At 38.6% G+C, this 26,949-nt stretch overlaps 2 protein-coding genes across 3 annotated transcripts in view; both read right to left on the bottom strand.

Moving 5' to 3' along the window:
- The window catches only part of LOC131676345 (uncharacterized), a 62,440-nt gene extending 39,190 nt beyond the window's left edge, over positions 1 to 23,250 (bottom strand). Inside the window, exons 1-2 of one of the 2 annotated variants that reach the window (XM_058955438.1) lie at positions 22,746 to 23,250; positions 12,870 to 12,969 (exon numbers count right to left, since the gene is read on the bottom strand). In XM_058955438.1, the coding sequence (XP_058811421.1) occupies positions 12,870 to 12,969 (100 nt within the window). In that variant the 5' untranslated portion in view covers positions 22,746 to 23,250. The remainder of the gene's footprint in view (positions 1 to 12,869; positions 12,970 to 22,745) is intronic. The other variant, XM_058955440.1, reaches the window with a different exon arrangement.
- LOC131676365 (uncharacterized) lies at positions 10,481 to 11,784 on the bottom strand. The gene is made up of 2 exons (XM_058955444.1): positions 11,722 to 11,784; positions 10,481 to 11,497 (listed from the first exon to the last, which is right to left on the bottom strand). Exon 2 carries the CDS (start codon positions 11,412 to 11,414, stop codon positions 10,554 to 10,556), a length of 861 nt encoding a protein of 286 aa, XP_058811427.1. The 5' UTR covers positions 11,415 to 11,497; positions 11,722 to 11,784; the 3' UTR covers positions 10,481 to 10,553.
- Positions 23,251 to 26,949: the final 3,699 nt, after the last annotated feature.

Raw genomic sequence — 26,949 nt, 5'->3', positions numbered from 1 at the left:
TTGAATTTTTACCTGCTCAAATTGCGATCATAGCGTGGTGTACATTTTTACCCCAGTGCAGCGTTCTAAGGTGAGAAAAGTAAGCGTTCTTGGGTTATAAAAAAAAGAAAAATGTATGTCCCGATTTTATCAACGTCGCCGTTTTATCAGTTTAAAATTTACCAAGGGGCTGATAAAAACGGGTCTCCATTGTAAATCATGTAATAAAAAAATAATAATGTTACCCGTTTTTGTACCTTAATATCAATATACGAAATTATACGTCTCCCAACCTTTGAACGGAACGGATCGTTATATTTCACAGTGGTGTTCGGTGTGTAAATTTCAGTGAGTGAAGGTCATCCTTTGTTCGTTCGTTAGCTGCCGTTCTGCTGGTGCCGGCAGTAAATCCAGTACATTGTTTTCGCTGGTGCGGAACAATCGACGTTGTTTGCAGATAAGTTTTGCTTTATTTTTTTCCTCGTTTGCTTTCTTTCTTTTTCCCTACTTTTACTCTACCTTGTAATCAAATAATAAGACACATTCCCGTTTATATAACGCTCTGCCCTCGTGCTTAAATGGCCGAGGGCGAAATACCATCTGATGTAATCATGGAAGTCCCTGATCCCCCTAATACTCGCATTGCTCCCCGTATAAAGCAGTACCCAGAAGGTTCCTCTGGGCCATGGGTGGTATATTTTCGGACCGGAGAGAAACCGGTTAATATATTAAAACTTTTTCGAGATCTGACTGCTAATTACCCGGCCGTAACTCAGATAACACGTGTTCGGGCAAACAAGATACGTGTTCTAGTGAATGATCTCGGCCAGGCAAACGCGATTGCTTGCTGTGAGCGCTTTACGCGGGAATTTAAAGCGTACGTGCCTTGTGTGGCCTGTGAAATCGATGGGGTAGTGTCCGAACCGGGCCTGAAATACGAAGAACTGTTGGAGCACGGGGTTGGCTGCTTTAAGGACCCCTCACTTGAACAGATTAAGATCTTGGAATGCAAACAATTGTATACCGCAAACACCGAGGGAGGTAAGACTACCTACTCTCTATCAGGCTCGCTTCGGGTGACATTCGCCGGGTCCTCTCTTCCCAACTACATCCTCCTTGACAGGGTTCGCCTACCAGTTCGCCTGTTTGTACCGCGGGTCATGAGCTGCAGCAATTGCAAGCAGTTGGGCCACACAGCCACATATTGTGGAAATAAGAAACGATGCGGCAAATGCGAAGGAGAGCATGAGGATGACTCTTGCGACAAAGAAACTGAAAAGTGTATTTGCTGCGGGGGCCCTTCACATGCTCTTAAATCATGCCCTGCGTACAAGCAGCGCGGGGATAAAATTAAGCGCTCCCTTAAGGAACGCTCAAGGCGTTCTTATGCAGAAATGCTAAAGAATGCTTCGCCATCTGTCCTGTCCGAAAATCCCTATGCTGGTTTGGCTAACGTTGAGAAAGAATCTGACGACCCACGAGAGGGAACATCTTTGGTTAACCCAGGGGAATCCAGGAAGAGGAGAAATCCAGCCTCCCCTACATTGCCTCGTAAGGGTGCCAAGGTGTCGTCCACTCAGAGTGCGCCAACTACAATCAATAAATCCAACGGAAGTGATGCACAAAAGCCGAAGCAATGTGCTCCAGGACTTGGAAATATTAATTCTAACAAGGAGTACCCACCACTTCCAGGGACACCAAAAACCCCAAGTGCCCCCTTTTTTCAAACAGATACTCGGTCCAGTAGCGGACTAATGAAATTTTCTGACATAGTGGACTTATTTTTCACAGCTTTCAATGTTACTGATCCTCTTAAAAGCCTTCCGAAACGTTTTCTCCCTATAGTGCAAACATTTTTGAAGTAATTGACTACTAAATGGCCCCTCCTTGCAGCGATCGTATCCTTCGATGGCTAAGTCATCGAACGAGGTCACCGATTCGATCACTGTTCTACAGTGGAACAGCAGAAGTATTCTCCCGAAAATCGATTCCTTTAAATTTTTACTAAATAGTTTAAAATGTGATGCTTTCGCATTATGTGAAACTTGGTTCACTTCCGATATAAATCTCAACTTCCACGACTTTAATATAATTCGTCTGGATCGAGAAAACCCCTATGGAGGAGTACTTTTGGGGATCAAAAAGTGCTATTCTTTCAACCGAATTAACCTCCCTTCGACACCAGGCATTGAAATTGTCCTTTGCATTGCTTCCATCTACATTCCTCCTAGAGCCTCGGTAGGGCACCGAACGCTTTGTAATATCACGGAATTTTTACCGGCATCGCAGCTAGTTCTGGGAGACTTTAACTCGCACGGTACGGTATGGGGCTTCATGATGATAATAGATCAACATTAATCCAAGATCTTTGCGATAATTTCAACATGACCATCTTAAACACGGGAGAAATGACGCGAATTCCTACACCACCAGCACGCGCAAGCGCGTTGGATTTGTCGCTTTGCTCGACATCGCTACAGTTAGATTGCATGTGGAAGGTGATCCCTGATCCCCACGGTAGCGATCATTTGCCTATCGTGATTTCAATTGCTAACGGTTCAAGACCATCGGAAACAATCAATGTATCGTATGACCTCACACGGAACATTGATTGGAAGAGTTACGCGACCGCGATATCCGTTAAAATCGAATCCACTCAAGAACTTCCTCCGGAGGAAGAGTACAGGTTTTTAGCTGGCTTGATTCTCGACAGTGCGAATCAAGCTCAGACTAAACCAGTACCCAACGCGAATAACCATGGACGGTCTCCCACCCTGTGGTGGGATAAAGAGTGCTCAGAGCTGTACGCGGAAAAGTCCGCTGCATATAAGGCCTTCCGGGAAAACGGGTTACCCGCTAGCTATCAACAGTACGCGTCGTTAGAAAGGCGAATGAAGAGTCTAATGAAAGCCAAAAAACGCAGTTATTGGCGCCGGTTCGTCGACGGGTTAACGAGAGAAACAGCGATGAGCACTCTTTGGGGTACGGCTCGACGTATGCGTAACCGTAATAGTACCAACGAGAACGTGGAATATTCAAACCGTTGGATATTCGCTTTCGCCAAGAAGATCTGTCCGGACTCTGTCCCGGTACAGAAAACGTGCCGCGCCGCGTCTCCTCACGATACCGCGAACGAAACACCGTTTTCGATGGTGGAGTTCTCACTTGCTCTCTTATCGTGCAACAATAACGCCCCAGGGTTAGACAGAATCAAATTCAACTTGCTGAAGAATCTGCCTGACACTGCAAAAAGGCGCTTGTTGAATTTATTTAACAAGTTTCTTGAGGGTATGAATGGAGGCAAGTGAAGGTCATCGCCATCCAAAAACCAGGAAAACCAGCCTCCGACCACAACTCGTATCGGCCGATTGCAATGCTGTCCTGTATTCGGAAGTTGTTCGAGAAAATGATCTTGTTTCGCCTCGACGATTGGGTTGAAGCAAATGGCTTACTGTCAGATACACAATTTGGTTTCCGCAAAGGCAAAGGGACGAACGATTGCCTTGCGTTGCTTTCTACAGAAATCCAAATGGCCTATGCTAACAAAGAGCAGATGGCATCAGTCTTCTTGGATATTAAGGGGGCTTTTGACTCAGTTTCTATCAACATTCTGTCAGAGAAGCTGCACCAGCATGGTCTTTCGCCAATTTTAAATAACTTTTTGCTAAACCTGTTGTCTGAAAAGCACATGCACTTTTCGCATGGCGATTTAACAACATCGCGATTTAGCTACATGGGTCTTCCCCAGGGCTCATGTCTAAGTCCCCTGCTCTACAATTTTTACGTGAATGACATTGACGATTGTCTTGCCAATTCATGCACGCTAAGGCAACTTGCAGACGACGGGGTGGTCTCTGTTACAGGGCCCAAAGCTGCCGACTTGCAAGGACCATTACAAAATACTTTGGACAATTTGTCTGCTTGGGCTCTTCAGCTGGGTATTGAGTTCTCCACGGAGAAAACTGAGTTGGTTGTTTTTTTCTAGGAAGCGTGAGCCGGCGCAACTCCAGCTTTTATTAATGGGTGCAACGATCAACCAGGTTTTCACATTTAAATATCTCGGGGTCTGGTTCGACTCTAAAGGTATCTGGGGATGTCACATTAGGTATCTGAAACAGAAATACCAACAAAGGATCAATTTTCTCCGAACAATAACTGGAACATGGTGGGGTGCTCACCTAGGAGACCTGATCAAGTTGTACCACACAACGATATTGTCGGTGATGGAGTACGGGTGTTTCTGTTTCCGCTCCGCTGCGAACATACACTTCATCAAACTGGAGAGAATCCAGTATCGTTGCTTGCGCATTGCCTTGGGTTGCATGCACTCGACCCATACGATGAGTCTCGAAGTGCTGGCGGGCGTTCTTACGCTAAAAAATCGATTTTGGGAACTCTCATATCGATTGCTCATCCGATGCGACATTCTGAACCCGCTGGTGATTGAAAACTTCGAGAGGCTCGTCGAGCTTAATTCTCAAACCCGTTTTATGTCCTTGTACTTTGACTACATGGCACAGAGCATCAATCCTTCTTCGTACAATCCCAACCGTGTCCGTTTCCTAGATACTTCTGATTCTACTGTATTCTTCGACACATCCATGAATCCCGGACCATATACGCCCGCAGGTGATCCCCAATATATTTTATAATAAATTCCGAGAAGTCGACTGCGACAAAATGTTTTACAATGACGGATCAAATCTCGATGGGTCCACTGGCTTCGGTATCTTCAGTAATACTATCACCGCTTCATTCAAGCTCAATGATCCTGCTTCAGTTTACGTCGCAGAGTTAGCTGCAATTCAGTACACCCTTGGGATCATCGACACTCTGCCCACAGATCACTACTTCATCGTTTCGGACAGCCTCAGCTCTATCGAGGCTCTTCGTGCGGTGAAGCCTAAAAAGCAATTCCCGTATTTTCTGGGGAAGATACAGGAATCCTTGTGTACGTTATCTGAAAAATCTTATCAGATTACCTTTGTTTGGGTCCCCTCTCATTGTTCTATCCCGGGCAATGAAAAGGCCGACTCATTAGCAAAGGTGGGCGCATTAAATGGTGACATATACGAAAGACCAATCTGCTTCAACGAATTTTTTAGTATTTGTCGTCAGAGGACGGAAAACCTCGTGGAGCAATGGGGAACTTGGACGATGGCTACATTCGATTATCCCAAAGGTATCAACGAAGCCTTGGTTCGGGGGGATGGATGTGGGTCGGGATTTTATTCGTGTAATGTCCCGACTTATGTCCAATCACTACACCATGGATGCGCATTTGCGGCGTATTGGGCTTGCGGAGAGTAGTCTGTGCGCTTGTGACGAGGGCTATCACGACATCGAACACGTTGTCTGGGTATGCGCCGGGTATTGTGACGCTAGGTCTCAGTTAAAGGAATCCCTTCGGGCCCGAGGTAGACCACCCAATGTACCAGTCCGAGATATGCTGGCAACTCGTGATTTCCCCTATAATTCCCTTATTTATACCTTCATAAAAACGATAAATATCCCAATTTAGCCCCTCTCTTTTATTTCTCGTTTTTAGAGTTTCCTCCTGCCTTGTGGAACCGATCAGCTCCAGAGTGCCACTATGTAACCGCCGTCGCCCTTTCCACTACTGAAGCGAGAGCGACTCGAGGTCCGATGACTTTTGAAGGATTCCCCGCGGGTCCGAAGAATACCATCCGCCAATCCGGTACTCGACGACTTACTAGACTGAGGCGCAAATTTATTTCGCTGATCCCCCTTCCTCCCCCCCCCCCCCCCGTTCGAGCGAAAGTTGCAAGTTTTGCTCTTCTTTCCCTGTCTCTCCCCTGTCCTTGATACAACTGCTGCTACACTAATGCGGAAATAAGCCACCCTCTGAATATCTTGACCAAGCATAAGTTTTAGTAAAAACATTCAAATTAGTATTCTGTATTCCTAGTTTTAAGATAGCTATAATTTTTACTCTTTATTGAAACTCTTGTCCTCCATTTTGTAAATAGAATTGAATCCCTAGTTTTAAGATTTCTGTGAAATTTCTCATAAATATTTGTTCCCCCTTTTGTGTACTAAACTATATTGTTAGTTTTAAGATAACCGTAAAATATTTCGTAAAATACTATTACTCCCTCTCTTGTATATCAAAGTGAATCCCTTGTTTTAAATTTTTTCATAAAAAAATCTTTTGGCCCTCTCTTGTATATTGAATCTTATTTCTAGTCTTAAGATAGCTGTAAACTTTCTTTTCCTTTGTAAAAAAAATATTTCAACATTGTAACCTCCTAGTTTTAAGATATCCAAAATGTAAAAACAAAAGCATTTGGCACCGCCAAGCTAACGCATTTGTGCCTATCAAATAAACGAAATGAATAAAAAAAATCAATATAAGAAATGCTAATCAGAAAACAGAAACGCGGATCCTGTTGCTGCAACTTAACCAATCACATTACTGACCGACTCCTCCCAAATTACTTTTTGCTGTCGACATAAAATGTAAATGTAAAATGAAAGACCGACACATAGTTTTATTGTTCTGCTCGACACTTTTGGGCAATATTGTTTTAGACAGTTCATACAAATGATAATTTAATTCATGTCATGCGTGAGCTATATAATTTTCGGTCCAAATCTGTACCTCATAAGAAGAAAGCTGTGCCGCATCGATACAGCACTATCATCGTCAAATGCCATCAAATACTCTACGGCACGTTATAATTAAATACCTAAAAAAATAAAAGCAAACTTTCTAAACCCATTCCAACAAGTAATGACTTTTATCTACGTGGTTTTCTAAAGATGCACATAAAAAATTCTCGTTTGGAGCCAGTGACGCCAACTCAGGATGATGTCAGTAACATCGTCAACTTTTGCTTCAAACGCACCACAAATTTACGCTAGATAATACTTGAGATCGGAATTTTAAATATCTTTTCATTCTATACATTTTTAGCTAATACCCGTCGCGCGTTGCTGCGACTTTCAACGAAATAGGAGTAAAACAGAATTTGTTCCGAAGCGCCATCTGGCTGGCAGATAATCTTTAACCAATAGCACACAAACGCGCTCCATAACGAATGTCTACTACGTATAAATTTTTACGGCAATTGGCAAATAAAACACATACATACAAACATTGAATTTTATATATATACAGAAGAAGATAGATAGAAAGGGGTGGGCGTAGCGTAGTTGGTAATTCGATTACCTTGTACGCAGCGCACCTGGGTTCGAGTCCCAACCCCGCACGTAGGGTTAGAAATTTTTCATAAGAGATTCTTCTAACTCGAAGAGACGAATGACCTTAAGGTTAAAACCTCTATAATCGAAATAAAAAATATAGATAGATTAAATTGGTTTATTTATGTATTGACCAACCAATTAGCCCACCATAAGGTCGTAGAAATTAAGCAAGCAATTAATATATACTACACTACACATCACAATTAATATTGTTAAACCTACGTAGTCTCTATAGAATACTCATTAATATTGATGAGAAAATAGTTGGAACTCCCTTATATGCGCACTATCATAAATTGTTTTTGGGAACTTAGTTGCAATTGCCACAAATGCAATAAAACATTGCCCAAAGATGCTGGTCCCATCCTTAGACGCACGAAAATAATATAGCGACCAACAATCAAATCTTAATTTCATACATATCCATATCTGTAGCAGACTGAAGTTCATTTTAGTACTAGAATATAACGAGAGATCACGGATACTTCATTTTAAACTCAAGATGTTGTCCGTAATCAAATAAGGGGAGGAAAAAGTGGTGGAATTTCGAATTTTTTAAAGAGGATAAAGATTGATAAAGCAATGATTTTATTATATCGAAGGTATAGTTTTCAGAAATTCAATTTTTAGTGCAATAAAGCAAGCATACCCTGTCAAAAAAAATGCGGACGAACATGGTCAGGCGATTTAAACAGTTTGACGTTTAACTCAACTCGCCTGCGCTAATTGCCCCTAAAGCAATTTGCGAATGCGATTTAAAGGCGATTTCAACACTTAGACAAATTTTCTGGCGGCTGAAAAGGACTTGGTTGTTTTTGCGTTTTTCAAACATGGCGGTTCATGTTTGGCTTAAGCTTAAAAAAGTTTTTTTTAAACAATTGGCGTGTTCTCGCTTGTATTTTGTTTGTCTAGTGCACTTCATGTAGCCAACGAATGTGGGAAATTGTGGAATCGTGTGTAAATATAGTGGAACAAAATCTCTGACCTAAAGTCTTGATGAACGTCAGATTGTGATAAGTTTTGGTGTGCAATACCAGTTTCACCTTTGATTCTTCGTATAAGTTGGTGGTGATTACCTAGTATACTGGTAAGTAAGTATTATTTTTAATTTTCATATTAGGCAATTAGGTAGCGCGTTCCGTGGGCGATTTGGAGGCGATTTAAGGTCGGGTCGGGCGGCAAAAAAATGACGACGGCAAATCGCCCAAATGTTGCATTTGAAATAGCCCCCTAATTGCCAGCAATTTGCTGGCTATTTGAAGGGCAATTAGCGCATCCGAGTTGGCAAATAGCCCCCCGTTAGCCAGAAACTTGCCCTTTTTGACTGGGTAAGTTTATAAAAATTGTCGATAATTGGTAGATCTATGGCCTTTTCCCCAGAGCCTTTTTTGAGAGATTTTCGGAGATGACGATGGAAGTCCGGCATATCAACTAAAATTCCAAAATTCAAAAAACTCATTGGTATAGAAGTATTCCTCGTACCTTAACGATTAAATAAATAAATGTTTTGATATTTTCTGCATAAGTGAACGTTTTTCCCACACAATCGATGTTTTGAGCTGTAAAAATAGCTTCTAAAAATTCTCATCCACAAAATGAAAAAAGGATTCACTATAATACGAGAATAATTAATTATGATCAATAGGGATCTTTAGGCGTGTGCGGGTTAAGGCATGTCCTGGTGCAAAATAGTACCATGAGTTAATATCTCAGTCTTTTTTCAATTTTTAGGCCCGAAACTATCGAAAAAACATTTTTGTTTGTTTCCTTTTAGGACAATAACATATCCAAACCCATGCGACTTGCACGACTCTATAGGTTGCCTTATCAGATCTACCATAGTTTGCATATGAAACTTGGGATGGCAGGCTGCTACCCAGTTAAACTCATTCCGGAACCGGTTCGGATTTCTTAATGGAGTCATTATGGATTCCAAATCAAATGCAACAACCGATTCCGACTCAGAATCGGTTGTTGCATTTGATTTGGAATCCATACTGACTCTATTCAGGATTCCAAATCAAATTCCGAATGGTTTGACCGGGTAGTGGATTGCAAAAGTACCAGATCATGCTGTGTGGGGTGCTGTCCCGGTTAACAATGAGGCGAACGAGATAATAGCAGATACGTCATTTAGTAGGGCAACTGTCAGTTTGTTGGTTGAATTTAATTTGGTTTTTTTTTAATTTAAAAATCGGAAAAGAATAATTAAGGTTTAAGAATGATATGAGTGTAGTCGTAAGGATACCCGCTATCAACACATACGAAAAACTGACACATATTTTCCAAATTAAAGATCCCTAATGAGGAAAAATGAAGAATAGGGGTTGCATATTTTTTGGACATCGTTATCACGAAAAAAACATTTTGGTGAAACAACATTTCGAGCGCGAAATGCGCTTCAAATCACAGTTTCGATTTTTTTGCCTGGACTTCTATGTTATTTTAAGAAAATGGTAGTGTACTTTCAGATAGATAGAACTCTTTAACCATTGCACAGTAGTTTTTTTTCAAAATCGTGCAATCTATTAATTACGCCTAAATCGTTAAATTTAGATTTATGACGTCTTCGGAGGAATTTGTCGACGCAATAAGCTCTTTCATGTGGTGTTGTTATTTTCATGATTAATCTCCGTAAAAGTGAAAAATATTTACCAACTTTCTTGCCAGCGCATATAGTAAAATTATGTCTTCGGCAAATGTCTGTGTGTATGTGCGTCTGAGTGTGTATGTGACCAAAAATGTCACTCATTTTTCTCAGAGATGGCTGAACCGATTTTGACAAAAATAGTCTCAAAAGAAAGGTACAACATTCCCATAGGCTGCTATTGAATTTCTAATCCGACTTCCGGTTCCGAAATTACAGGGTGATGAGTACGATAACGCAGAAAATGTCGCTTTTAATAAATTTTGACCCCATGAAATTTTCAGAAATCGAATTCGTATTTTTGATGCCAAACATCTTTTAAACGCATGAAACGTCGAGATTTTATGGCACCTCGAAATTTCTTGGCTGTTTTTCTTTTATAACATTTTAGGCCTCGAATAATGATTTTTTTTTCTTATATATAGTTGTTGAAAGCTTTTAATGAATATAGACAACGCAGAAATTTTCGTATTCATAATTGAGAAAGGCAAAATTGCACCGCTAGGTGGATTAAAACAGTTTTTTTTTATTTTAAATATATTTGACACGGCTCAATGCGTTGGCACAACTGAGCCATGGATCTTTCGTGTTTCTACAATATTTACAGCCCGTTCGTCGGGTCTTGTTAACGCATCTTACTGCTGCGTGTTGATATCCTCTTCCTTGGTGGTGAAATATTAGGTGCGTTGTCTGCCGCACCTTAAGGGTCATTCGGTCCGTCTTCTCTCGCGTTTTCGTTTACGTTGGTACTGCATTCATGTTGCTCACGGTCGGATGTTCTTATTTGTTGTTTGTGCTTACGGGTCGCTATTGTAAATCCTTCTTCATCGGTATTTGATTCCTTATTGGTGGTGTTGGTTGTTGGTTTGGAAACATTTTCTGTAATCGTTGTAACTTCGATGTTGGTAATGGCAGTTGGTTTAGTGGTACTAGGCCCGATCGTTGTTGAGCTGGTTTTTGAAAATGCCCGGTCTGCAGTCTTTGGTTTACCAACCGGTTGTGGTTTAGCATACAACAACTGTATACCGGCTTTGATCGTATCAGGTGGAATTTCCTTAGCAGTCTCTGCGCCGGGTTTCCCGTGGTGTAGCGGTTGATCACAATATTGACATGTAGGAATCTGCACTAGGTACGTGACTACTGTTTGTTGAGAATATTCAACACCTTGAGGTGATTTGCATGTGAAAGTCAAGTAAGAGGGAATAGGTTTTGTCGGACGCACCACACGATCGCCGTCGTGGAGTCCAAGGAAGAAGTTCCTCCAAGTATCTTCCTTAACATTATTCACCTCTCCATATTTGGACATGATTTGTTTGATAGCGGAGGAGCTAGTACGTAGTGCCAGATCACGTATCTTTATTTCAATACTGTCAACATCTATATTCGTTGGGATACTGTATAAAATGTCATAACAGTCGACGACGTGTTTCATGTTGTTCTGGGAAGCGAATGATTCTGCTTGACTAATGTTTTTTAATATAATCAGTACTGCATGACGTAAATGATGGAATTGCAGCGCATTAACTTCTGATACGTTGAGCTTTATGTTCACCTTCGACATTTGCTCCGCTTCACGAATTGATGGTCTTACCGGACATTTCGAGTACAGTCGTGATTCGCTGGTTGGGCCACAATCTTGTCCAACTAGCAAATTTAATTCGCTAGTTGGACCGACTGACAAATGTCAAAAACTCTCCAAAGGAAATGTTGTCATTGTAAATGCATCTGTTCACACCTCTAAATATTATCAGATTTATTGTCAAAGTAAATTTGACACGAGATTTTGACGTTCAGATGTTTTTTAATTGGACAATGGTCCAACTAGCGGAGGTCCAACTAAAAAGCGGTCCAGTTAAAAAGTGTCCAACCAGCGAATTACTGTAGTCAACAGCAACACAGTTTGCCCACAACGGGATATACTCTTGTTTTGCATTGTCACTCATTGTTTGTTCACGTTTCACACACTAGGTAGAAGGAATCAATGTTTGCCTTTGCAAATAGACCAAGCGGCGCGCGGGTAAATTTGATTACTTGCCCTGCTATAGCAGCTGTGCGATTTCTAGTATCTGAACTGAGCGAGATGAGAAACCGAACTGTTTATTGTTGGTTGTTCGTGGATAATCTCTATAAAGCCGATTCATTAATATACCTTTTGAAATAACATTCTTACAAGTTCGAGATGTTCAGTGAAAAGCTTTGAATAGTTAAAGTGAAAAACTTTCTATATTCCAACAATGACTTATCTCGTGTTTTTTCAAAGCAATTTGGCCTACTTTGGAAAATAAAGAGTCTCCAATGGTGATTGGTTAGTATGTGCAGATTTTTACTATTTACGTATTCCATCAATTCAATGTCTCTCAAATTGATATCTGAGCTGCCCTAAATTATGTGGTGGGCATTTGCGTCACCACCGATTATGAGGTGAAACCCATTTTTGCCACAGTATGAAACAACCCTTTCAAAATCATCAGAAGTTGACAAAACTCCTCTAAATTATCAAATAGAAAACTCTGGATAGAATTGTTTCGTTGTTTTTCTTTGAAATACCTCAATATATGTATCCAAACTAAGACTAGCCCATTTTGATATTTATATTGCCCAACTAATTGAAATAAATTAGATCTAACTACTTGCAGAACATCACACATTATCGCAAACAACTTTTTTGGGTCATTTTATTAAACCATACACACATCCATCTTCAATAACCTTCACAGCTAACATATTTAGTAAAGACAGTTGCGGTTGCACAGCAAGGGGTCGAGTGACCAGCATCCTACCACATAAAGGCAGAAGATTACAAGCAAACACACTCAACTCTATTGTGACACAGCGCATTTCCATAAAATGTAGGTGATTCCACTGAAAGGAACATTCGTTTGGTAGTTTTATGGAAACGATAGTGCATGTCCTTGCAATGAAACCCAAAAATAATCAAACAGTAATGTTTAAGTAATCTAACCGCAATCGTTCAACATTTTAAAGCTAAACTTATTTTGAACAAGTTTATTCTTACCAGTCTGTTTCGATGTAGGGGCTGCGTTGTTGCTTTTCAATGATATGGAAAAAAGTATGAGCAGGCCTAATAGAACGCTACTCTTCCTTGTTGCGGTCATCTGAAAAAAACGAGCAAAATCCAGTATTAGTCAACAGCGGGTTATATCCGTTTGGTTCGATGGCTGATGGCACCAACTCAGAGATACTTTCGATATAGCTTGAAAAACCGAATAGTTTTACTAGGAATTAAAAAATGGAAAAAAATAGAATGGTAGTAGTATACCAAACACAAACACGATTTTTTCATGACATTCTTTTTTACTATGGCGTGAATTCAGATAAAACCTCTTTTTTCTACGCAGGGATCCGTTATGGTTTAAGCTGCATACAGAGGTTGTAGGGGAAAGGAGCTTTGCTTCCACATCGCACAAAATAAAAAGAAGATTATGAGCCCTGCATTCGACGTTTCCGCTCTGCAAGATAAACATTCCAACAGGACAACGCATCGATACGAGCAAGTCTGCAAAGGATTGGTTATCCGAATGTTAAAAAGAAACCCATTCTAATCCACATAGCAGTAAGATTAGACATTTCTTATACAAACAGTTATTTTTCATTCAATAGCATTAGTTCATGCGAACCACGCATCCAACTAAGTATAGATGGGATTACTGTGTTCAGTAAAAAATAACTAACAAAACCTCGAATAAATTGAATCAATTGTGAAAAATCATTGGAATGAATAAGTTTATAGAAATTAAAATAATAAATATTGACCGAAATTAACAAAATGAATCTCGAAAATTAAAAACAAATGAATAAAAATAAATGTTAGGAGATATTAAAAAAATAATAAATGTAAAAAAAATCAAATTTATGAAATGAGTAGAATGAATAATATAAATAAAGCAAATAAACGACATAGAACAAATAAAATTAAACAAACTCAAATACTTAAATGTAATACTAATGAAATGATTAAAATTAATAAACTGAACAACATGAATAAAATTAATATAATCAATTTTACGTAACGTAATTTATGAATGGTCCCTTTTAAATGGAACCTGAAGCTTACTTAACTTTGGTAGACTATCCGTTGTTGCACTTCGTGATTGATCGAATGAATACACAATGAAAAAAATGATACTTGGAAGGAGAGTATTATTTTCACTGTGCATGTTTTACTGACTCAACATTTTTATTAAATTGTCAATAGCGCACGCCGGCCATGATCAATGCTATTCTACCGGGGAAAAAAAGGAATATTAGTTTTCCGTGGAAGTTTCAGCGTTGGTTTTGTCAGTTCAATTTTAGTTGGTCAAATTTTAACTAAACTTATTCAAAAGATTAAATTTCTTCGGTTAAATCTCCTGAACTTTTAAAAGCCGACCATAAAAATAAGACAGATATGCGTTCTGGAAGGTTAGGTAGAGGCAAAGTGAAAAAGTAATCCCAGTCTACCTTCGAAGTAACCTTCAGAAAATACTTATTGCTTAATAATTATATACATTGTGTAATCCATACACAAACGATAAAATATATCATAAACCAAAAACAAGACGATATGCAAAATATGTCCAGTAAAAACACATTTTAAAAATCAGAAGTACATGTTTTCTAATCGTAGCTTAACAGCGATTGCAACTGAATGGGCATTATTTATTTATCCATTCCAAGACTAGAAAGTATTGATTTTCGCCTGCTTAAGTGTAACTTTGGCTTTTCATTCTCGTTGGTTTTGTTTCCACATTTCACCGGTGCAGACACTTATTACTCAACATTGGTGAAAGGAAACCACGAGGTGTTGACCGTGATATGGCATTATGGCATGGAAAAACGTAGTCTCCGTTTAATCCTGTCGCTTCTACAGGGACGAAAGGTGGCAAATAACATGCACATGAATGTATGTGTTGTGTTACCATCTAAACGTGATGCGGTACACAAATACCATAGAAGGTAAAATTGGCACGTTTCAGATGAGTCTAGTGGACAATGTTCCACTACTGATGGGAGGGTAAATTCAATTCGGTAAAAAAGGCATATTTCTTTAAAAACGATTGGTGATACAGAGAGTGCAACCTTTATGATTTCTCAAAAAGAAAAAAATAATACCAATTTGCGCATAATATCACAAAACCTATATTGTATAAAAGTTGTATTTGGATGTTTTGTGTTCCACTTGTCAGTAACTGACGATATATCCAAACTAACACCAAGTTGGCGCGCCATGGCGCCAGTTAGACACTAAATTCGAACAGTTCACACAACATGAACTGTTTGAATTTAGTGCCCTAAAGGCGCTGGCTGGTACCGAGTGATGTCTCGGTTAGCCAAGTACAAAAGCTCTAGGTCACTGACGTTTCCCCATACTCGAAAATTGACAAGTAAAGATTTTCAATAGAATGTATAAAATGTGACCGTTCCGGACTATTTCATCTGATTGTACCGAAGATATTTATGGAAAAGGAATTTTTTATCAGACCACTTAAAATATAGGGTAAGGTGGGGCAAATCCGATCTAGTAAATAGCATTGACTGTAAAATGCTCATTTTACATCGGATCAAGTCGTTTTATGTACCAAATTAAAGGTTAGACATCTGGGCAACTTTTTGTTTATAACGTTTTATTCGCATCTTTTGAAAATTTTGAGATACAAGCGTTTTACGAAAAAGTTCATTATTGCTGTTTTCAAAAATGGTGGGATAAACCCGACCGCCTATGTTTTTGATTGATTTAGTATAGATATTACCCAAATTTTGTGTTTTTTCTATGATAAATCAATGAATGCTATGTTATTGAAGAAAATAGAATTCAATGTCAATCTTAGAATCTTAAAATCACGAGCACGTATCACGTAATGATATTTTCATTTGCATCGGAGCAATTGCTCGACGAATACAATATTCATCACATATCTTTCGTTTGTAATTATGAACCATAAGTGCAAAAAAATAACAAAAGCATATAACCATTGTGCTAAATAATAATAAAAATATATTTCAATTTGATAAATAAACATTTTCATAGCAAAAAAAGCGGTCGGATTTATCACACTATTTAGAGGTCGGATTTGCACCACCGTGTCATTTTTCATTAAGATGCAATTTAAAAAAATATGAAAAAAGTTGAACTAAATTCATCTATGCACTTTGAAGAAATTCAATCAAAGAATTTAAATCCACTTACATTTTTTATGCAATCACTGAAACACTCAGAAATATCCTGTAGTCAATGATGCACAAAAATCAAATCCAAAGTTGTAAAAACACACTTTTTGTCGTTTGAGCATCTTAATGTAGACTAATAAAATGCTGTCATGCCACCATCATGATTATTTTCGATGCTCTACACGACAACATTGATATTAGTTTCGCGTAGTGCTTCTGTTTTTCGAAAACAAAGGGGGGTCGGGTTTATCCAACGGTCGGATTTGCCCCACCTTACCCTATTTATAATTTTAAATCATTGTTCAGTTAAATCTGGCGAACATGCGTAAATGAAAAACAAAGTTAAATTTTAACATTTCAAAATTTGCTACAAATGTATTTTTTGAGAATGCGTAGAGTTGAGACAAACACTCAATGTGGTTAACAACGACAATAACATTTTGTAAAGTGTGAGGAAAAGGATGAAAAATTACGTTTGTCTCTAGCAAAATATAACTTTGACCTTCAAATTCAAACTTTCTTCAAATTTTTCTCGAAAAAATGGTATGTAACCCCATAAAAAGAGAAGATGTTATTAAATACATAAACCTAAGAAAAACCTAAGCAAAATAGAAAATAACAATATTTGAAATATTTTTTTTTAATCAAACTGGCGTCGCATACCGCAAATCTTTCAAATTCTAAGTAAACCATTATTATGAGCAATGTCGAAAGATTTACTGAAAATGAGCTGCATGAGACTTGTGTTTTTGATGTTCAGGATATGGTCTTTAAAGGACAAATTCAATGCGTTTTTATTTTTTTAAATGTATTTTTATCACAGGAAATGTAAGGTGATTGTTTCACTTTGAAAACCTTCACCGTCTGAGGCAGGGTATCATTCTAAAATTTCAAATCCTGTGCAAAGAAACTAGGTATGTAAAGTATGCACGTAACTGTAACTCCGTTATCGGTCTTTGAGTTTTAATTATTTATACACCAGCCAATTCAGAAACACCAGGGCTTGAATATTGATAATAGTAAAATAGTGTGCCATAAAAATAGTGTATAGAAAAATCATTAAAAACAGACAAGTTATCGTAAAACAGGGCAGCTATTTCAAGCAGGACCGCTAAGATGGAGTAGAGATGGGCGAATGAATTGCGAATCGATCAAAAGAATCCACTACAAAAAGAATGAACCGCGATTCTTTTCTAAAGAACTGCGATTCACTGATAACGTGACTAATTATTATGAGCCCAATGAAATCCAACATGAACCGAATGAGTCGATTTGACAGTTTGCCAAGATTATGAATCTTTAGAGCGAATGAAACAAAATAAATGACAAACATTGGGCACTGTTTGTCTCCACGGAATGAAACATGAAAAAACATCTGTTATATCCCAACATAATGGTGAAATGTGTGCATCAATCAACCGAAGGTAAAGCAAAGTCCTCGATTTCTTAATTGGCACAGCTACTGCTAGATGGAGCATTTGAAAAGATTTTGACAACATCGTGTCTATAAGGGAAGTCTCACCAAATCCAACGGTTGCAGCTAAATTTGAGATTGTCAAATAATAGCATCTCACACTTATATCACATCCAACTATTTGTTGGAAGGAAAGAAAATTAGGCTACCCTACTCTTTTCTAAATTATGCTAAAACTCATATACGTACCTTCAACGTCAACATTCTTTCTAATAGTATTCGAGAAACGTAAAATAAATTGAGTCCATTATTGAAAATGGAACCATGTAAAATACTTCAAATATGTGTAACACGAAAGCGTTTCTTAAAGCCCTTGATTTTTCTTGTTTTATCTCGAACAATCATTTTTCAAAGTACGAGTCACTGAATCGATCGAAAGAGTCGGATACGGTCCACTCATATAAAAACATCACATGATAGAGAGTCGTCAAAAAGTTCATAAACTTTATTGAAAACACTACACATCGCCCTTATGGGTTCATACTGTCCATAATCAGTACTTTGATAGTCAGATCTTAAAAAGTCCCATGATCTTAAACTTCTGGGGGAACATTTACATTAATCTGCGAGAGTATATGTGGTGCATCTACCACGCCAGTTAGAACTTTTCCAATAAAATTACGTCTTTTTCATGTCGAGTAAACTACAGTGATCAATATAAGGCGGTAACTCTATCGGGTTACGCCATGCAGGGGTTTGAGTGCAAAACGGAGAAACCTAGCTTGTATGGATTCTATCCTGTTAGTCCAGATACCCGCATAAGGGCACCAGATGATAGCTGAAGCTTCCAGGATGGAACGAACAAGAGAAAAGTACAATGCTCTTATGCAGTAGGGGTCGGTAAACTCTTTGGCTACTCTAATGATAAGCCCTAGGTTCTTGTTGGCTTGAGAAATAATGTGGGAGTAGTGATCCCAGAAAGACAGCTTAGTATCCAGCGGTACAACAAGGTCCCTGACAACTGACACTCTATCAAGTGATTTTCCGGAGATAGTGTAAATCCACGAAATTGGATTTTTTCTGTGTGTGAAAGAAATTACTGAACATTTGGATATACTAAGAGCCAAACGATTTCTAGTACACCAATTATTGAAATCATCTAGTTGTCGCTGTAGTTCAATGCAGTCCAATTCAGATCGCACAATGAGAAAAAGTTTAAGATCATCTGCGTAGATAAGTTTGCATCCTGGCGGAAGGACATTACAAACGTCATTGAAGAACATGGAGAACAGCAAGGGTCCAAGATTGCTACCTTGGAGTACACCCGATAGATTTATGAAGTTATGTGATTCGATATTGCCCAGTTTGACAAATAAGGTGCGGCCAACAAGATATGACTTAAGCTACTTAGTGAAGTTAGGTGAAGCTCCCAGTTTCTCAATCTTAGTCAGTAGGAGCGAGTAGGATCGACGCGATCGAACGCCGCTTAAAAATCAGTATAGACAGTATGCTTGTGCTCCATCTTCTATACTTTTATTTCAATGTAAAGTGTGCTAAATTCGTGGCTGTTGATCTACCTGAAAAAATGTTGATCTGTATATATATATATATATATATATATATATATATATATATATATATATATATATATATATATATATATATATATATATATATATATATATATATATATATATATATATATATATATATATATATATATATATATATATATATATATATATATATATATATATATATATATATATATATATATATATATATATATATATATATATATATATATATATATATATATATATATATATATATATATATATATATATATATATATGTTTTAGCTTCCCGGGACAACACATTGCTTACTAGAATTTCAAACAGCTTGGAATAGGCACAGAGGGTATATTATAATATTATAGAGCAGCTAAGATACTTGAACAAATATTGAAAGGATATATAATATATATCCTTTTAATATTTGTTCATATACAAGTCCCGCATGTCCGCTTACTTTATTATAGTGGCCGATACTAAATGTTGCTCTGTACAACCATGAGATATGGATAGAGAACCTAGAAGAGGTCATCAACTTCGGGACAGACCCCGCTGTGTGTATGATGGAAGATGTGCGTGCAGCAAGCGTTCAAGAGGATCGAATAACTTGAAAATCCAAAGTAACTTCGGTCGGGATTCGGAGAGCCCGGATTGTTCGGCAACAATGATGATTATAGTGATCATCATCGGTAGTATTTTTCAATATTCTCGCAAAAAACATAGAAACACTTAACATGTTAGCTCTCTCTTAGAAGTGTGAGGATCCTAGCGCACTAGATAGGCTCTGGTGTCAAACCTTTAATTTTGGTTCAAGTTCTGCATATAAAAATTTCAAATTCAGGCGGTGTTAAAACATTTCAGATCTCTTGATCCGGGTTTATCAATTTTAAAATAATCGGTTATAGGTCTTATAGGTAGGGTTAGGGTTTAAAAAAAATCAGGTACATGTAGATGTTATAACTTTTAATTTTTTTTTATATTTGAAATTCTCGGTTTCAGATTGAGTTCGATAAAAATAAAACCCTACCATTTCATATGCCTAAGTTATTTCTTTCTATTATATTATAGATTTGTATAGAATAAGAAGTCTATTCCTAAGGTATTTATGATTGGATCACTAATAAAATTGATTTCAAAGAGAGATTTCCAAAGCAGCTGCCAATAAATTAGAGTGAGAACCTTTATTATGACGTTATAATCATGCGAAGCTGTTTTCAAAAAAATATTACTACGACTCGAAATAATATATTCAGAAAATAATTACTAAAATACTTTATATTACAGTTGACGTAGACAACACACATTTTTTTTTTATCTGATAATAGTATTTTAAATGATTTTACATATAAAATTGAGGGCTGCAGTTTGGTGAGCTTGTGAAATCAATCTCGAAACAAATAGGACCTACAAATTTTGCATCTTCAGAAGATGATAGGACCTACAACTTTCTCAAAGACACCACATTTCTATCTAGCTTTTTTAAAAGTAGATAACAGTGCCGTCCTAGCGACTGAGTTCTGAACCAATATGATTCAACCAAATAACGCGCTAAGTGCCATACAATAACTTTTCCGAAGACACCATAACACTATAATGAAAGATAATAATTGATTTTACATTTTGCCTTTCTCATATAGAAAGGTTATGCAATCACTCTAAAAATCGTCAACCTAGTCATATACCATTAGACTCAGCTCGTCGAGATCGGAAAATGTCTGTGTGTATGTATGTGTGTGTATGTGTGTATGTGGAAAAAAATGTCACCTCTGTTTCTCAGAGATGGCTGGACCGATTTGCACAAACTGCACAAACTCTCAAATGAAAGGTACAACCTTCCCATCGGCTGCTTTTGAATTTTTTTATTGATTGGACTTCTGGTTCTGGAATTACGGGTTGAAGAGTGCAACCACACAGCAAATTCCCATATAAACTGAAATGAAAAATTCTCAAAGGGGGGAGTAAGGGAAAATTTCAAAATCGTATTTGTATTTTGGATGCCAAATGTCCGCGATTTTTTGACTTATTTATGCGTAGGTAGGAGTATGCTCTGAGGGGTTGATACTTTAAAATTGAAACTTGTTTAAAATGTCTTAACAAGTTGAAAATTTTCGGCAGGCTCCGGACCCCCCGGATCCTTTTTCTGGATCCGCCGCTGGTTTCAAGCGATGTTTCAGTGTCGAAACATAGCATCTCAAGATCGTGGCTGTCGATCCATTGTATGTATGTGCTAATCGTACTGAATATGTAATATTAATTTCCACCGTTGTATTGAACATAACCAGCCATGGAATCGTAGTTTGGAGAAATGAGAAAGGCACAATTGCACCACTAGGTGGATTAAAACAGGTTTTTTAACTTTGGGACCACAATGTACAGTACAATGTAATCCCTTATTGCTCGGTCAATGTAGAGCTAGAGACATGACACTTTCACTGGAATTTTCGAAAAATGCGCTCAATAATATACATTTGTGCAAGAAGTATATATTAGATAGAAGACAGCCATACATAGCAAGTATGCGAGCGGCCTACAGAAATGACTGTTTGGGCCGAAACGTCAACGTACAATGCAATCCAACTAAAAACAGTATTATATCCAGTGCACCAATATGTGGCCTACAACATAAAATTTACTGATTGCGAATCGATAGACTACTTTTTCTTAAAATCTCGGAAAACGAAAGAGAAAACTCGAATTTCTATAAGACTCAATGTGGGGTTAGCCCCTTTCGGACGCCAGCCATTCATTTGTCCTATATTTATCAATCTTGCTTATAACGCTATTTCTGACCATTGTTGAAACTGCTTAACCATAAAACCGTTTTTATTCATACTTTTGATTCCATGTTCTTCTTGTTATGGGAAGTTGAGATTCATGTCACAAAAAAAAAATTCGCCCTTTGAAATATCATTACCTTTCTCTTCGTGTCATATTAGTAATGGCATTGATCATAGTAAGAACTATAACTCGTAGCGGAAGCTCCAATGCAGCACGACCGGCTTCTCATAGTGTCGCCGGTGTGTCTGATTGAAGATTTTGTGCAACATATGTACATTTAGTACCTACATGCTCGCTGTCTCTGAGAACTCTTGTTACTGCGTTTGCACCATATTCAAAGCGTATATTCGTGACTGAACGCTTCTGGCATATACCTATTAACATCATGCTTGTACGTATCCCCTTGGTTAAAGGATGCGTCAAGCATCACTCAAGTTCTGAATAGCCTTTTTCCTGCAGTAGAGGGTTACGATTTGTGAAAAAGTGAAAGGTATTTATAGAAGGGAAGTGGAACATAGAAACTTTGCGATTCAATATAAAGGAAATTGAGAAAAACAGGAAAAATGAATTCGATCGCTTTCTCAAATAAGATTGAAGATATGTTCAGTTCACTTGACCTTTGAATGTTTAACCTGTATATGTTATAATTCGGTTGTAAGTTGAAAAATGTAGGACAAATTTCTTTTTCTAACACATTTTGGCCAATATACTAACATAAAGCATACGCGCTAAGCAGGATTATATTAGAATGCTCCACTTTCTCCTTATATTTTCTTTTATTTATTACATTAACTTTCGTTCGAATGTCCAGAAACCTGTGCCGAAATACTACATAACTATATTTTCTCTATTATTTCTTGGATCCAGACTACATATTGACCGACAGTGCTTAATTCGTATATTGGATTGGGTGTCGTTCAAATTCCTCCCTTCCATAGTACTCAAAAAATCACTCACCTTTGTGGGATGCGATAGCACGACCGCCAATTGCGTACTAGTGGTTTTCCGTTTTCTTTCCCGTGCTAGGCAATACAGTAACTTCCGGCACAGATTGGCTGTCACTTTCCTCGCTAATTTGCGTAATTGAAAATCAATCACACTTGCACACTTCAGATTTCACCCAAGCACTTTATTTCGGCAACCGAATAAAACCACGACTTTGATAAAAACTAATGTTGCGTTTTTCCTATCTTACTTTTTTCACCAGAATGATAGGCTACCACCCACAAGCCGCAACTTCAATAGTGACCACACTTCTTACTCTCGTGAACATTCATTTAAATCGAGTAATTAAACTTGAACTATGTTATAAAATATGTACTATATTATTCCAATTCAATCAATCGCACGACTCAACTAACAACTGATTATAGAGACCTATTTTTCCGCTACACCAGAAGGAAAAAACACATCCTTTTAGGTCGAAAACAGCACTCGCAATGCGCTGATTGTTCGCCATGCAAAGGAAAAGGCAAGAAGTGGAATACACAAAACACTACGAACTCTCCTGGCACGCGTTTATATATATAGTAAAATATATACAAATAATCAACCACGGAAAAGCTTTTTAAATACTGGTGGTGAGGCAGGATGAAAGCTTCTTTGATTTGCAGTCCCGAACCTTATGCTATGCTCGATGTTCGTATCATTTAGAAATGTTTTTTGCGAGAAATATGGTAGGTATGCCATCACTCCAAAAGGACTTTTCACCCAAAAATCGGAAGGTATATGTTACAGAAGGAGGAATATCCATGGCTATGGAACTGCCACGATTTGTAACCAATGCATCCTCGACTAGGGACTTTTTGCCTTTCTCATATAAAGAAAGGCTATGCAATCACTCTAAAAACTGACTGTATAACCGGAGGGCCAAGATTCATATACCACTCGATTCAGTTCGTCAAGATCTGAAAATGTTTGTGTGTGTCATTTAAACGCACAAACTTTTCTCTGAGATGGCTGAACCGATTTAGACAAACTTAGTTTCAAATGAAAGGTATAATGCACTTTTGAGCATCTGTTGAATTTTTAATTGATCCAGTTCCGGAGTTACGGGTTGACAAATGCGGTCACACAGCAAATTCCCATATAAACTGGTCATAACGTCATGATGTCCGAATGGTGTAATTCATATTAAAATAGGTACAACATTATACAGTGAAGACCCGATTTTATCAGCTCCATAGGAAAATTGATAGTTGGTAGATAGTTGGTAGTTGATAGTTTGGTATGGGCTCTAGCAGACGAACCAAGTTGAATTCCAGTAAATTCTTTCTTGAGCATATTTTTCTTATCTTGGAGATCCTAAATATCCAAACTTTTTTTTTTCAATTTTGCACTGTCAGACCCCCTTATAGGAATCTAGGAACTAAAGAAGCATATTTGAAGATCTTCGGTTTCTTAAATAGAAAGAAAAATATGAATTTCCAATATAAACCGTTACAATCGTAACACCTCAGAGGCTAAAAATCTGTTGAAATGGTCACCAAATAACTTCGATTTGCAGGTCTAGATCACTGATTGCCAATTAAACATTCTTTGAATATGTTGTTCACTACCGACAACTCCGGAAGTCCCTGCTTCCAGGCGTATTTCACAATTAACACATCGATTCCTCAGTGATGACTGAGCCGATTTTCTCAAACCAAGCCTCAAGTAGAAGAATACCGTGCAACACTTTGAACTTCAGATACCGTGCAACACTTTGAACTTCAATTCGGTTTAACTAAAAATGCTGAAATTTTATAATAATATTCCACATGTACAAGCGCTAATGGGAGTATGAAGATTCTTCATTGAAGAATACTAAATGGTACTTATCAAATCAAAGTTTCACTCCCTGTTTTCAGGATGGCCAAAAAAATTATGCCAAATGATCGAGCGCTTTCGGGCTTTCGATTCTCTCACTGGTAAAACCGACAAAAAATAGGCTTTTGTTTTCATTGGGTCTTAGCAGCGATGCTTCTTGAAGTCACAATTTAAGCTTACCTTTTTGAGGGTTAATTTATTTTAATTGAATTTATTTCTTTTTTTTTTTAATTTAAAACTCATGCCCATGTTGTTTGCAAACAACAACTTTTTTGAACAGCTGTAGTATTCGATTTATTCTTTAACCCTTAATTACAGAACTAATAGTTACAAGTATTATCCATAGAACTGAGCTGGGACGGGACTCGCGGATAGATGTTTTCTTTTCTATTTTTTTATTTTTCATTTATCACTCACATGCGGACTCCCATTTACCACTCACATGCAGACTCCCATCATTTACCACTCACATGCGAACTCCCAGGAACTGAGGTTATCGCAATTAACGTACTTCGATTCTGACGGCAGAGTCAGAAACACCGATGTGGAAACCAGCGTATGGGATTCGGAGTGGAACAACAGGAGAAAACAGTGCACACGCGAGAACTACGTTTAACAATCGTTTAATAAGGAGAAACTAAAAGGTACAACTTGTCGCGGGAAGCGCTTGGTTTAGAATAATGATTTTGTTTTATCTTCTCTCTCTTCTTCTGCGGTCGGCGCAAGGTGTGATGTAAACGAAGGTGTAGACAGTTGCTGGGGGTGTGTGTATTGGTAGACGTTGCACATTTCCACACTCCTCCTCAACGGGTATCCGCTTCACACATCGTTCACCAGCCCAAGCATCTGCAAAAACTGCTCGTGCTTCTGAGGACCCAAAGGCTTGGTCATGATGTCAGCCACCATAAGTTCAGTTGAACAGTATTCCAATTTGATCACCTTCTTCTCACACAGCTCGTGGATGAACTTCTCCTTTGTGTCAATATGTTTCGACCGACGACTTGATTTCTCAGTCTTCACAAACGCCAGGCACCCTTGGTTATCTTCTTTCATGACGGTTGGCTCGTCCTGAAGCTCATCGAAATCACGCAGTAGCTGCCGCAACCAGAGGGTCTCTCCATGGATGAGAGTGTCACGCATGACTGCCGACGGCTAGCCCAGGAAATTGTTCCTCCGCCGAAGTAAAATACGGAACCAGACGTTGATCGTCGGCTCTGGGGATCGCCGGCCCAATCGGAGTCAGAATACCCGATTAATGGTTGATTAACTTTTCCGCCCAATTGAAGGTAACATCCGTTTGTCTCTTTCAAGTAGCGCAAAACGCGCTTCGCAGCGGTCCAATCCGCCTCGTTTGGTGCGGAGAATTTTCTGCCGAGTATCGCCGTTACAGCTGCAATATCCGGTCGGGCAATTACTGACAGATACAGCAATCTGCCAACCAAACTCCTGTACATTGTTGCATCTTCAAGTAACTTGCTGGTTTCCTGAGACTTCAAATACCCCGAATCCATAGGAGATTTCGCGGTCTTGGCTTGATCCATTCCGTGTTTGTTCAATAATTTTTCGATATACTGCTTCAGTCGGACTTGAAAAACACCATCCACGCGGCGCACCTCCATGCCAAGGAAGTGTCGTATCTCTCCCAGACAAGTAATTTCGAATTGTTTGGACAAGTCTTCGTAGATCTGTTGCAACTCCACTTCATCCGTCGTTGCGAGAAGCATATCGTCGACGTAGACTAACAGAAACACCACAACTTTACCAGTTTTCTTAACGTAGAGACACTGATCCGCTGACGACGCTTTGAACCCCAACTTGGTTAGAACATCGTTCAGTTTTCGATTCCAGCATCGCGCCGACTGACGCAACCCGTAAATACTTCGCTTAAGCCGGCACACCAGTTCTTTCTGTCCGACTACAGCGAAGCCGGGGGGTTGGCGCATGAATATTTCTTCTTCCAAAGTTCCGTTAAGGTACGCCGTCTTAACATCTAAATGACGGACCACTAACTTCCGGTTAGCGGCTACTGTCAGGAATGCCCGTAGCGTTGCTTGCCGAGTAACCGGTGCGAACACCTGATCATAATCGATCCCAACCTGTTGAGTGTATCCTTGTGCCACAACTCTCGCCTTGAATTTTACCACTTCATTCGCTTCGTCGCGCTTAAGCTTAAATACCCATTTGGAACCAATTATCTTGCGCCCGTTTGGCAACGGTACTAGATCCCAAGTGCCACTGCGACGATGAGAGTCCATTTCGTCTTCCATGGCACTGCGCCACTCCGGATGCTCGACAGCTTCTCGGTAACTTGCCGGTTCTTCGAAAGCACATGCCGCTATACCCACGACAAAAT

Source organism: Topomyia yanbarensis, chromosome 1, assembly GCF_030247195.1.
Source record: "Topomyia yanbarensis strain Yona2022 chromosome 1, ASM3024719v1, whole genome shotgun sequence".
NCBI lineage: Eukaryota > Metazoa > Arthropoda > Insecta > Diptera > Culicidae > Topomyia > Topomyia yanbarensis.
This window is presented reverse-complemented; position numbering and strand designations above follow the sequence as displayed.

Bases quoted from the DNA above. Each gene is read 5' to 3' on its own strand.
- LOC131676365 (XM_058955444.1), bottom strand. From the start codon at position 11,414: ATGTCGAAGGTGAACATAAAGCTCAACGTATCAGAAGTTAATGCGCTG.